Below are 13,587 nucleotides of genomic sequence, written 5' to 3'. Positions count from 1 at the left end.
GTCATTCGTTTATCACAGCAATTTCTGAATTACTTTCTCTAGGATTTTGAATGATAGCTTCAGCATGTTAAACTAGGAGCATAAAAAATAAATAAATAAATAAATAAATAAATAAATAAATAAATAAATAAATAAATAAATAAACTAGAAGCATATTTCAGCAGAAGTGATGCAAATAATAACATCCCTATATTGGTCCCTAATCGAATTCTCAACATAATTATATTTTATTCATTTACTCAACACTTCTAGGTGATGAAACCAGAAAGGAAAACAAAGTCCCTGCTCACACAGACTTGACAGTTAGAAAAAGACAGAGGAAATGACTACATAATTAGCTGTAGAGGGTGCTCCAAGAGGGGTTATCGAAGAGAGTTGATGAAGAGGTCCTTACCCATAAATGAACTATTAGGATAAAAAGTACCTCCTCCCAAGATAGAAGTAAATTAGATATTTTTTGCTAACGCTAAAAATATTACCGCTTATCATTAATTCCATGATACCTATTTATTTCTCTAAACTTGCAACACTTACTGATCCTATAGGTGCTGACTGCCTAATGGGAATATATCTGTTTGTGATCGGAGCCTTTGACCTGAAGTTTCGTGGAGAATACAACAAGCATGCGCAGCTGTGGATGGACAGTATTCACTGTCAGCTCGTGGGATCTTTAGCCATTCTGTCCACTGAAGTGTCCGTGTTACTTCTCACATTTCTGACACTGGAAAAATATATCTGCATTGTCTATCCTTTTAGGTGTTTAAGACCCAGAAAGTGCAGAACAATTACAGTTCTGATTCTCATTTGGACTACTGGGTTTATAGTGGCTCTCATTCCATTGACCAATAAGGAGTTTTTCAAGAACTTCTATGGCACCAATGGAGTGTGTTTCCCTCTTCACTCAGAAGATATCGAAAGTACCGGAGCCCAGATTTATTCGGTGGCAATTTTTCTTGGTAAGAAACTGTATTATAACCCCTTTCACTCAACTATTTATTCCAATATATAAGTCATAATTTCAATATCATAATTTCTTCTAAAGTTTATAAACTTTTATTTCAGATCTTCTAACCAGTTTTTCTCATTGACATTGAGGATGGATTCTGTCAAAATCCCCCTAAAGGAATTTTTTCCCCCTAAATTACTTTATCATATAAATTCCAACATGCTCCTTAATAAAAGGCATATATATGTGTGTATATATATTCTCAAAGTATAACTTAAACTAATTGAATTATTTTTTAAAAAAACTACAAAGATTAACTTAAAAGACCCATGATATTCACTGAATCACTATAATCTCATTTTAATATGCCAATGTTTTTTAAAGATTTTATTTATTTATTCATGAGAGACACAGAGAGAGAGGCAGAGACACAGGCAGAGAGAGAAGCAGGAGGGGAGCTCCATGGGAGACTTGATCCCAGGACCTGATAAAAGGCAGGGGATCACGACCTGAGCTAAAGGCAGACGTTCAACCACTGAGCCCCCCAGGGGCCCATAATGTGCCATTTTTAAATTAAAACTCCCTCATTCCTCATTAGTTCAACAATACTTCAAATTTCCAAAAAATTCATTATTTTTGTGTACCTTAGTAATTCTTATGAAAAACAAAAATGTTCATGTCCAAACAGCTAAGGGTATGTGTGTTTGTTTTGAAAGAATGCTCATACACATTAATAATAATCTTTGTGTCCTAAATAGGTGTTAACTTGGCGGCATTTATCATCATAGTTTTTTCCTATGGAAGCATGTTTTATAGTGTTCATCAAAGTGCCATAACAGCAACTGAAATACGGAATCAAGTTAAAAAAGAGATGATCCTTGCCAAACGGTTTTTCTTTATTGTATTTACTGATGCATTATGCTGGATACCCATTTTTGTACTGAAATTTCTTTCATTGCTTCAGGTAGAAATACCAGGTACAATTTTTTTTTCCTTCTGTAAAAAAATAAAGTCTGTTTCTCAGTGTACCTCTAAGAAAGAAAATAAAGATCCTTCATACCAACTCATTTTAAGAATTGTAAGTCAGAATTATATATACTTCAGGTTCTGTTCATCAATCAAATATTTACTGGGAGGAAGCTGTTGTTATTTCCATAAATGCCTAAAAACACTATTACCACTGGAACAAAGTAACAACTCAAATAAAAAACACTCTCTGTTTTGTAATTCTGAGAATCCCATGCTTAAGATGACCAAACAGGTAAAATTGATTATCAAATGTTTACTTCATTTTTGTCTTTTTTTTACTTCATTTTTTTGAGAACATAAGACATTTTTCTTCCCAGAATACATAGCAATTTAAAGAACATTACTCTAGAGTGTGAGAGATGATTGAAGAATGCATTCTTAGTATTTAAAAATAATGTACACCACAATCATTAGGATAGTTACTATCAAAAACACAGAAAATAACAAAAATTGGTGGGGATTTAGAGAAATTGGAACTCTTGTGCATTGCTGGTAGGAATGTAAAATAGCACAGCTGCTATAGAAAACAGCATGGTAGTTTCTCAAAAAATTAAACAGAGAAATGCCATATGACCCGGCAATTCCAATTCTGGGAATTAAAGGAATTAAAAGCAAGAACTCAAGCAAACATTGGTACACCTGTGTTCATAGCAGCATTATTCACGACAGCCAAAAGCTGGAAATAACCCAAGTGTCCGTCAATGGATGCATGGATAAACAAAGTGTGTTATACACACACAATGGATTATTACTCAGTCTTATAAAAGGAGGAAATTCTGAAACATGGTACAACATGAACAGACCCCAAAGATACCATGCTAAGTGAAATAAGCCAGTCACAAAAGGACAAACACTGTATGATTCCACTATATGAGGTAGCTAGAGTAGTCGAATTCATAGAGACAGAAAGTTTGGGAATGTGTTGCCAGGAGTTGGGAGGAAAAGGGGATGAAGTTATTGTTTAATAGATATGTAGTTTCAGTTTGGGAAAGTGAAAAAGTTCTGGAGACGGATGGTGGTGATGGTTGCATAGCAATATGAAAATACTTTAATGCCACTGAAGTGCACACTTAAAAATGATTAAAATGATACATTTTATGCTATGTGTATTTTACCACAATAAAAAAGTGCAAAATGCTGTTATTAGAGCAGTATATATTCACATTTTAAAAATTTACAAACATAAAAATTTTAATTTTGTTTTATCTTATGGTTGGTGATGATAGTATTTTACATTTTTATAAGCAACGAGAGGGAAAATAGCACCCGATAAATTATAATAACAAATCACTACAGTGATTTTTAAGATAAGTTTAGCTAAAGATGTTTTTTTATCAAAATAGCCAAAGTCTAAAAATGCATATCTATTTTTAAAACCACATAAATAACAGAAATCATCTATATATTCTACAAAATAATACATGTTCTATCCAGCAATTAAAATATTGGAAAAGGTATGATTTGAATGCTAAGCTATATTTTCCTAAAATGGAATCATATCACAATAATATATAATCACTTGGTGGAAAATGTTTCTTCTACCTAATGGAATACTTATATATTGATGCATTCAAGAAAAGCTACTTAGCAAAGAACCCTGTTTTTTTGCAGCACCAGCACTCCCCTCAAACACTGGCACCCTGGAAAGACATCCTGGAAACACATTAGACTTGGTATATAATTATGTGACATCAAAGGGAAAAAATTAAGACTCAAAAGGGGGCTGGGGGAGAAGCAAGGAAAAGGGATTTCTATATCTTGTAAACATCCATTAACACTAAAACTATTGCATTTTTCTCTTTTAGGTACCATAACCTCTTGGGTAGTGATTTTTATTCTGCCTATCAACAGTGCTTTGAACCCAATTCTGTATACTCTGACCACAAGACCATTCAAAGAAATGATCCATCAGTTTTGGTATAACTACAGACAAAGAAGATCTATTGACAGCAAAGGAAGTCAGAAAACATATGCTCCATCATTCATCTGGGTAGAAATGTGGCCACTGCAGGAGATGCCACCTGAGTTAATAAAGCCAGCTCTTTTCACAGACCCCTGTGAATTGTCACTAATTTCTCAATCAACTAGACTCAATTCCTATTCATAATGGACTCTGAAACTCATTTCTACACGGAGAATATTGTGAGATGCTTCATGATGGATTTATTAGTATGAAATGGACGCCACAAAATTAAAAATTTATGATGGCTAAGATAAAGCCATTACAAGGACATGAGGTTATTCGGGTAAAATCAGAGTGACTGAGGCTCATATAAAGGGAACTAAATTATATTGATAATGTGTATATATTAGTATGTACTTTGCATAGGAAATTAAGAGAAATCTACTTCAGAAATATTCATTCATTCTTTTACCATGCATTTATTGAGTACCCATTCTGCGCACAGCACTGCAGTAAATTCTTGGAAGTGCATAGTATAGAACCTTTTCAATTTGCAGTGTTAAATTATGTTTAGCCACAACAAAATATACAAAGACTATCTGCAGTTCTTAGTTTAAGGTAGAGCTTTGTCATGCACATCAGCAAACATAATAGTCATGGACAGTTCTAAATAAAGTTTTAAGGCTTTGGAATATTCAGTATAATGAAAAATGAGAAAATGTCTGATTATTTACGAACTAGATGTTTTAAGAATTCATCTTACCTCTCTTGAAGTCCCCATACACTTGGGAGGTAATACAAGATATTTATTACTCTGAGAAAAGATGTTCTGATATAAATTCAAAGTAGTACTTCTCTGTGCATCCTCATATTTATAGTCAATTGATTTTCCACAAAGATGCCAAGACAATCAAATGAAGAAAGAACTATCTTTTCAACAAATGATGCTGGGACAACTGGATTTTCACTTGCAAAAGATTGAATTTGGATCCTGACCTTCTAGCATATACAAAATCAACTTCAAATTAGTGATCAACCTAAATATAAGACATAAAACTCTTAGAAGAAAACATGGGGGTAAATCTTCAAGACCTTGGATTCAGCAATGGATCCTTAGATGTGACAACAAAAGCATAAGTAACAAAAGAGGAAAAAATTAATAAATTAGACTTCATCTAAATTAAAGACTTTTGTGAACCAGAGAATGTTATCAAAAAGGTAAAAATACAGGGTACCTGGCTGGATCATTTGGTGGAGCATGTGACTCTTGATCTTGGGGTTATAAAGCCAAGCCCCACCTTGGGTATAGAGATTACTTAAAAATAAAATCTTTAAAAAAACAAAAAGACAACTACAGAACGAAATATTTGCAAATCATATATCTGAGAAAGATTTAATACCCAGAATATATAAAGAACTATTAGAACTCAACAAGATAAACCACCCAATTTAAAAAGTGGGCAAAGAATTTAAGAAGACATTTCTACAAACAAGATATACAAATGCAGGAGATGCCTCCTGAGTGGCAATAAGTGCCAATAAGCACTTGAAAAGTTGCTCAACATCACTAATCATTAGAAAAATGAAAACCACAATGAGATAGATTTCACTTTATACCTAATAGAAAGGCTATAATTAAAACAAAAGGAAAAAAAAGAGAAAATAAGTATTGACAAGGACATGGAGATTCAAAGTCTTCTGCATTGCTGGTTGGAATGTAAAATGATGCAGCTGCTATAGAGAACAGTTTGGTGGTTCCTCAAAAGCTTCATAGAATTACCATACAACCCAGCAATTTCACTCTGGGTAAACCCAAAAGAATAGAAAACAGGATTCAAACAGCTACTTGTATGCAAATGCTCAGTGCCAAAGAGCGGAAACAACACAAATGCCCATCAACTAATAAACAGATAAACAAAATGTAGTAGGTACATACAATGAAATATTATTCAGCCACTTACAAGGATGAAGTTCTGACACATGCTACAACAGGAGTATAAATAAGCCAGACACAAAAGGACAAATACTATATGATTCTACTTACATGAAATATCTAGAAGTGAATTCATAGAGACAGAAAGCAAATTAGAACTTATTGGGGGCAATTGGGTTGAAAAGATACTGCCTAAAAAGTACAGAGTATCTTCTGGGGCAAAGAAAGCTTCTCAAATTGACTGTGGTGATAGATAAACAACTCTGTTGAAGAGTACGCTTTAGATGGGTGAATTCTATGGTGTGTGAATTCGATCTTGATAAAACAATTAAAAAGGGAAATAAAGAAGAGCTAAAATGCACTGATTCATGAAGGAAGGAAAGAAAGATCTGCACGTAGATGTTTTACTTCAAAGAGGAAGTAGTTGTCATCAAGAGACGGATTGACCTTCCTTTTGCATGGTGGCCAGTTCATGAGATATTCTTCTAGGCTCTTAACTGAGCTATTGGAATTTTTTGCTTTCATAATTTGAAATCTTCAAATAGGAATAAAATGTTTTGTTACTTTTAAAACACCAAAAATGTTTGAAATATGAAAATACTGGAATCAAAAAATTATTTATTGAGTATATAATTGTATAGATTTCTTTTGAAAGTAAATTGCCTGAACTTTAATTCTATTAAAAATATGGATTACTTTGAGTCCTTTCCATTCTTACTTGGAATAATACCAATAAATTTTCTACATGAGGAATATTGTTAGGCTTTCAACAGAAATCAGAGAATAATAGAAAGCTAAGTATGTAAACATTAAAAACAAGGTCAGGCAAACCATCTGCCCTCAGCTTAGGTCATGATCCCAGGATCCTGGGATGGAGTCCAACACTGGGTTCCCTGCTCAGCAGGGTATCTGCTTCTCCCTCCACCCTACTCCCCTGCTCATGCTCGCGCGCTCTCTCTCTCTCTCTCTCTCTCATGTTCACTCTCTTTCAAATAAGTTTTAAAAAAATTCAAAAATTTTTTAACCGCTGATAAGATGTAGAGTACCTTTATGACATCGCCTATGAAAGATCCAGAAAGCACTATCATGAAAAATTGGTAAGATTTCATTCAATTAAAAACCTTTATTTAAGAAAACTGCACAAATACAAATAACTACAAAAGATAGATAACATAGTTAACAGACCATTAGTATTCAAAATACATAATACCTACAAATTGACAAGGAAAAGACAAAACATAATAGAAAAATGGACAAAGGTATGCATAGCCTCAGAAATCACACACTACATTCTTCAAGCTCCTACTAGTTATGTAAGTCAGCACTACCCAATACGTGAGACGACACAAGGGCATGCATACCAGGAGGCCGCCCACTGTGGCTATCTGGAGGCCACCTACCACATACACAAAACAATATTTTGTAGTACTTTGAAAACATACATATGCATTAAAAATAAAAGAACACAAACTATAAAATACACTTTTAGGACCATGGTTACCTCTGGGGAGAAAAGCAGGGGGGAGGGGGGAGAATGGGACCAACTGACACAAAAAGGTAACAAAAAAATTTACAAATGTATCTAACATTACAAACATAGGTAGGTCAGAAGAAAGTACAGCCAAATGCTAACATTTATTAAATCTGCATGGTGGGAATAGATCCTCTAATGTTTTACTCATGTGTTTGAAACATTTCAATAAAAAGTTTTAAAATAATGAACCAAAGAAATGGAAATAAAACTCGCTTTGAACACATTTATTTCTGTACATCTTAAAAACTGCAGTTTTGATGACACAGAAGAAAAATATTTTTCTAATATCAAAATAAGTATCTCTTTGGTATAAACACATCATATGTGTTATCTTTAACTTAAAAATTTAATCAAGTACTATGACCTAATATACTAAACAATAGCATTCTTTGTGCATCTATTTGTTCCTTTTCATAACCCCACTCTAGGGCCTTAGAATACAGTTCTGCACACATCTCCATATCTACAAAAGAATTACGATGCGTATCAAAGATATCTAGAAGTTCTGGAGAATTAGCTGGCTTAATCACTGACACATATGACACAAACCAAAAAAGAAAAATAGAACAACATTAGATATGGGACAAGTAGAACACTGTCATTAAAGTCAAATAATATGAAACCAATCACATCATTTAAATTTGATCCATTAAAACAGTATCTTTAGAATTATTATATTTAGAATTATGTGCAAAATTCAAAAAGGGTACAGAGCCATAATTTTGATAAGGCACTTTAAAAAGAACATACAACATCACAAAGCATGTAACCTGAGAAACAGAGAAAAATATATATATATATACATTCTTTCTAGACAGCTTTCATTTTCTGAAAAACTTTTTTAAAATGCATCATGAAGGATGAAGGATAAAAAACATTTACCATATATTTTTAAAAGTTGTCATCAGTTAAATATCAAACCCCGTAAAAAAAATAAATAAAATAGAAATTTCCTTCAAGTCAGTGAGGTTCTGATTCAAATATTTTTTTGAAAAACAATTACAATTTTCACGCTAAAAACAGGAAGAAAAAAAAACAGCTTTTAATTGTACTGTCAACTCTTTTATTCATCAAACATTTACTGGTTGTTGTGTGACACTACCCTTGTTCTAGGTGCTGGGGATAAAGAAGACAGACACAATCATTAGTTCCAGGGAACTTGGCCTAGTGGAGCTAGACCAACACTAGTAGCCTTAAAGTTATTTCCTTTGGTCCATAAAATGAAGCTCAACTTCAAACTCGGGCATTTTCAGCATCTTCTTGGAAATCAATAGAATGCTCTACCTGTTTTTTCTACTGGTAACACTGTGGCATTATTAACCTTATCTACTGATGAAATAACTTTCATAAAAGATTCTATGAAAGTTTAGAGAACAGAAAGTATTTAAAGATAGATATTGGCCAGCATCAAAAATAGCATCGGTATTCTGCTTTCACAAAAGTGAAGAAAACAAACAAAAAAAAAACTGCATTCTGAATACACAGACTGCTGGAGACAACCTTATACTTATGGTACACATGCAAACACCATAAATGAGCAAGTATGAATTATCACACTAAATTATCACATTATCAGTTGTCAGGCTTCAAAGAATCATAGCCTTCTTTCAAGAGGTCCCGCCAGGTTTTAAGGAAGCGTGCATTTTCTGTACATTTGAAGGCAAGCTCTTCCACTTGAGCTGATACTGCAGATGTGGCTTCAAGAAGTTTGGTTAATGAAAATGCTGCCTGAAATTTAATGAAAACAAAACAAAACAAAACAAAAATAGAGTCAATATCAAACACCAGATCTTTCCAAAAACCTAAGAAATTCTTTAATATGACGTAAGTTTTGAGGAATATGTCTGCTGGAAGGACATCCACTATGTACCAGACATAACAAGTTAGTACCTTTTTTTTAAAATTGAAAATACACTAGGGCACCAGGTTGGCTCAGTCCTAGAGCAAGCGACGACTCTTGATCTCAGTGTTGTGAGTTCAACCCGACATTGGGTGTAGAGATTATTTAAAAAAAAAAAAAGTCTTTAAAAGAAAGAAAATAGGGATCCCCGGATCCCCCGGGGTTTAGCCCCGCCTTCAGTCCAGGGCCTGATCCTGGAGACCCGGGATCGAGTCCCACGTCGGGCTCCCTGCATGGGGCCTGCTTCTCCCTCTGCCTGTGTCTCTGCCCCCCCCCTCTCCTTTCTGTGTATTCTCATGAATAAATAAATAAAATCTTTAAAAGGAAGAAAATACATCAGACTCTCATTAAGATAAAAAAAAAAAAAAAAGAGGACTTGGATCCCTAGACACTAAGCTCCAGAAGCCTCTGAAGGGCTTCCTTCATCATAAACAACTGCCTGGCAGGTGACAGGAGTAGCGTCCCACTAATTTAACCTGTGAACACTGCTTACACCATGAAAATGCATAGACCAAAGAACAAAAAGACACTCGGAACGGACAAATAACATCAACAAAACCAAAACAAACAAGAGCAGCAGACACAAAATATCCAACTCTTGATGCAATTCACTTCTTATTCAAACGTTTTTTCTTCCCTATTAATCTAACATAACACTGCTCCTAGATAACATATCAGCGGTCCACTCTACATATTCTCCTGATAACCAGTCCCGTTCAGCGAAAACTGAAGCTGTGTCAGCACTTTGATCATCTTGAAAACAAAACAAGACGGAAATGCACACGCTTGCTGAGCGAGGAGCAACGCTCCACCTGCACGGGGGTCCAGGGGGTCGAACCTGCAAGCACACAGTTCTGCGGAGGACTGCACCCCGCGGACCTCATTCGCTTGCCTCCCCGCCCCCGGAGTGGGTGTGCGAGGGGGTGTGCCCGCGGCATTAGGAGATGCAACGGACACCGTGGGGCTCGGGCCCAGCCGTCAAGGAAACCAATCTGGGCCACAGGAGCCCTAAGGGAGCCAGCCCTAAAACGGGGTGCAGCACGCCCGAGGCCCGCGGCCCGGGCACCCGGCGGGCGGCCACCCAGAGCCGCGGGGTCTTGCGATGGGGGGGGCTGGCGAGCCCCCGCGAGCCGGCGGCCCTCCCCTCCCTCGGCCGCCGGCTCGCGGCCCTCCCCTCCCCAGCCCCCTCCCTCTCCTCCCCTCCCCGCCGCCGGCTCGCGGCCCTCCCCTCCCCAGCCCCCTCCCTCTCCTCCCCTCCCCGCCGCCGGCTCGCGGCCCTCCCCTCCCCAGCCCCCTCCCTCTCCTCCCCTCCCGCGGCCGCCGGCTCGCGGCCCTCCCCTCCCCAGCCCCCTCTCCTCCCCTCCCGCGGCCGCCGGCTCGCGGCCCTCCCCTCCCCAGCCCCCTCCCTCTCCTCCCCTCCCCGGCCGCCGGCTCGCGGCCCTCCCCTCCCCAGCCCCCTCCCTCCCCTCCCCTCCCCGCCGCCGGCTCGCGGCCCTCCCCTCCCCAGCCCCCTCCCTCTCCTCCCCTCCCGCGGCCGCCGGCTCGCGGCCCTCCCCTCCCCAGCCCCCTCCCTCCCCTCCCCTCCCCTCCCCGCCGCCGGCTCGCGGCCCTCCCCTCCCCAGCCCCCTCCCTCTCCTCCCCTCCCCGCCGCCGGCTCGCGGCCCTCCCCTCCCCAGCCCCCTCCCTCTCCTCCCCTCCCCGGCCGCCGGCTCGCGGCCCTCCCCTCCCCAGCCCCCTCCCTCCCCTCCCCTCCCCGCCGCCGGCTCGCGGCCCTCCCCTCCCCAGCCCCCTCCCTCTCCTCCCCTCCCGCGGCCGCCGGCTCGCGGCCCTCCCCTCCCCAGCCCCCTCCCTCCCCTCCCCTCCCCGCCGCCGGCTCGCGGCCCTCCCCTCCCCAGCCCCCTCCCTCTCCTCCCCTCCCGCGGCCGCCGGCTCGCGGCCCTCCCCTCCCCAGCCCCCTCCCTCCCCTCCCCTCCCCGCCGCCGGCTCGCGGCCCTCCCCTCCCCAGCCCCCTCCCTCTCCTCCCCTCCCCAGCCCCCTCCCTCCCCTCCCCTCCCCGCCGCCGGCTCGCGGCCCTCCCCTCCCCAGCCCCCTCCCTCTCCTCCCCTCCCCGGCCGCCGGCTCGCGGCCCTCCCCTCCCCAGCCCCCTCCCTCCCCTCCCCTCCCCGCCGCCGGCTCGCGGCCCTCCCCTCCCCAGCCCCCTCCCTCTCCTCCCCTCCCCGGCCGCCGGCTCGCGGCCCTCCCCTCCCCAGCCCCCTCCCTCTCCTCCCCTCCCCGCCGCCGGCTCGCGGCCCTCCCCAGCCCCCCCTCCCCCCTCCCTCCCCCCCTCCCGCGGCCGCCGCGAGCGTCGGGACCGGCCGCCCACACTCACGTCTCCGATCTGCAGCTCCACCTCCTCCAGCGGGTCCGCCGACCGGTCGCGGCCGCTGCTCGGAGCCGGCCAGCCCGACCTCCCCGGAACGCCGGGGAAGAGGCTGACGAGGCCTCCGAAGACAAGGGGGAGGAGGGGGGCGGCGGGGGCGGCGAAGAGACCCGCGCCTCCTCGGGGGCCGCCATCGAGCGGGGCTGGGACCGCGGGTCGGAGCCCGGCAGCCCGACCCACACCCTCCGCCGTTCAAACCGCTCGCGCCCAGCGCCCGGAAGCCCCGCCTCTCCCGCCCGAAGCCCCGCCCGGCCTCCGCGGGGCTCCCTGCCCAGGGCCGCGGAGGCCGGTCATTTTTTTCCGGACGCCCAATCAGAGGTCAGTTCGTTCACCTTGGGGCAGTTCATCGCTCCTGCGCAAACTCCAGTGAGGCTGCGAAGGCGCCTGGGTTAGAGGACTACAACTCCCAGAATGCTGTGGGCGTCGCTCCGCCACCCCTCCCCCCGCACACGCACAAACACTACTTTTGATGCGCACCCATAAACCGCGGGATCTGTGAGTCCCTCTCACCCGCCCTCCCGCGGCCTCGCCACGCCTTGCTGAGACGCGAACGGAGAACCAATCCTCAGCCTGACGCCGGGGCCTGCTGGGACTTGGAGTTCTTTTCCCTTGCCCGCCTCGGCACCTGACCCGGAAGTCCCTGCCGCCCGTGAGCGTCACGTGTGGCGCCGGCGCACAGCGACAAGGAGGCGGGGCCGTGGGGAAGCCGAAGCCGCGGGCAGCGCGGGGAGGTGGGCTGCCGCCGAGGTGTCGGCGTTTCCCGGCGAGTGATGGCGCCCCCCGCGGCCTAGAGGTCGAGGCGCGCGGCGAGCCGCAGGCGGCCCCGGGACCCGTGAAGATGTCGGTGCGGCTGGCCAAGCTGCCCTGCGCGGGTGAGAGGGGGCGCGGGGCGCGGGACGGGCAGGGCCGCCCCAGCTTGAACTAGGGCAGAGGTCGTGCGGCGGGCACCTCGCGGGCACCTCGCGGGCACCTCGCGGGCGCCTCGCTCCCTCCGCTCGGAGGGAGGGGCTTGGAGGACCCGACGACTGGGCCGGAGGTCACGCGCGGCGGGGGAACCTTCCCGACCCTCTAGGGACCCTTACCCGGAGCTCGGATCCTGTCCCGCCTGTGGTCTTCGCGGCCCTCCTCCCTCCTAGTCCATTCTTGAGAACGTGGAGTCTGATAGATAGATACATAGATCTAAATAAATAAATAAATCTAAATAAATAAATGAGTAAAGCTAAATAAATAAATAGAACTAAAATAAAACTAAATAAATAAATAAAACTAAAATAAGACTAAATGAATAAATAAAACTAAAATAAATAAGTAGAAACTAAATAAATAGAACTAAAATAAAACTAAATAAATAAATAGAACTAAATAAATAAATAACTAAAAACTAAATAAATAAAAACTAAATAATTAAAAACTAAAATAGATAAATAAAAACTAAATAAATTTAAAAACTTAATAAATAATAAATAAATAAATAAATCTATCTATGTTGACGTCTGACCTGCAGCCCTCCTCCCTCCTAGTCCATTCTTGAGAACTTGGAGTCTGGAAAAAGATAGATAGATAGATAGATAGATAGATAGATAGATAGATAGATAGATAGATAGATAAGAAGAAAGAAAAAAGAATAAAAAAGAACTTGAAGTCTGACATGCGGCCCTCCTCCCTCCTAGTCCATGCTTAAGAACTTGAAGTCTGAAAATAATAAGAAAGAAAGAAAGAAAGAAAGAAAGAAAGAAAGAAAGAAAGAAAGAAGAACTTAAGTCTGACCTGTCACATCGTGATTAACACAGTATGCGCTGCCCAGGTCTCCAGAGTGTATCTGGGGCCAAGAGTTTTTAATCCGTTGTGTCTAAAATTAACTTTAGAGGCTGAGGATGTTATATGGCTGCTCCTGGAACCATCACAGTGACTTGTGAAAACACC

The 13,587-nt window shown here is 42.6% G+C and overlaps 3 protein-coding genes across 3 annotated transcripts in view; 2 read left to right on the top strand and 1 right to left on the bottom strand.

Annotated features, from left to right (window-relative positions):
- Positions 1-4,317, top strand: part of RXFP1 (relaxin family peptide receptor 1) — a 92,435-nt gene extending 88,118 nt beyond the window's left edge. The window contains exons 16-18 of the mRNA XM_055336524.1: positions 546-956; positions 1,705-1,923; positions 3,781-4,317. Of these exons, the coding sequence (XP_055192499.1) occupies positions 546-956; positions 1,705-1,923; positions 3,781-4,082 (932 nt within the window). The 3' untranslated portion in view covers positions 4,083-4,317. The remainder of the gene's footprint in view (positions 1-545; positions 957-1,704; positions 1,924-3,780) is intronic.
- A 2,597-nt stretch (positions 4,318-6,914) lies between these two features.
- Positions 6,915-11,905, bottom strand: CUNH4orf46 (chromosome unknown C4orf46 homolog). Its single transcript, XM_055336587.1, is given in 3 exon segments — positions 6,915-9,073; positions 11,614-11,702; positions 11,705-11,905. Coding segments are annotated over 3 exon segments (339 nt in total). The 5' UTR covers positions 11,799-11,905; the 3' UTR covers positions 6,915-8,917.
- A 437-nt stretch (positions 11,906-12,342) lies between these two features.
- ETFDH (electron transfer flavoprotein dehydrogenase) overlaps positions 12,343-13,587 on the top strand; it is a 31,062-nt gene continuing 29,817 nt past the window's right edge. Inside the window, exon 1 of the mRNA XM_055336584.1 lies at positions 12,343-12,536. Within this exon, the coding sequence (XP_055192559.1) occupies positions 12,503-12,536 (34 nt within the window). The 5' untranslated portion in view covers positions 12,343-12,502. The remainder of the gene's footprint in view (positions 12,537-13,587) is intronic.

Source organism: Nyctereutes procyonoides, unplaced genomic scaffold (genome assembly GCF_905146905.1).
Source record: "Nyctereutes procyonoides isolate TBG_1078 unplaced genomic scaffold, NYPRO_anot_genome, whole genome shotgun sequence".
Taxonomy (NCBI): Eukaryota; Metazoa; Chordata; class Mammalia; order Carnivora; family Canidae; genus Nyctereutes; species Nyctereutes procyonoides.
This window is presented reverse-complemented; position numbering and strand designations above follow the sequence as displayed.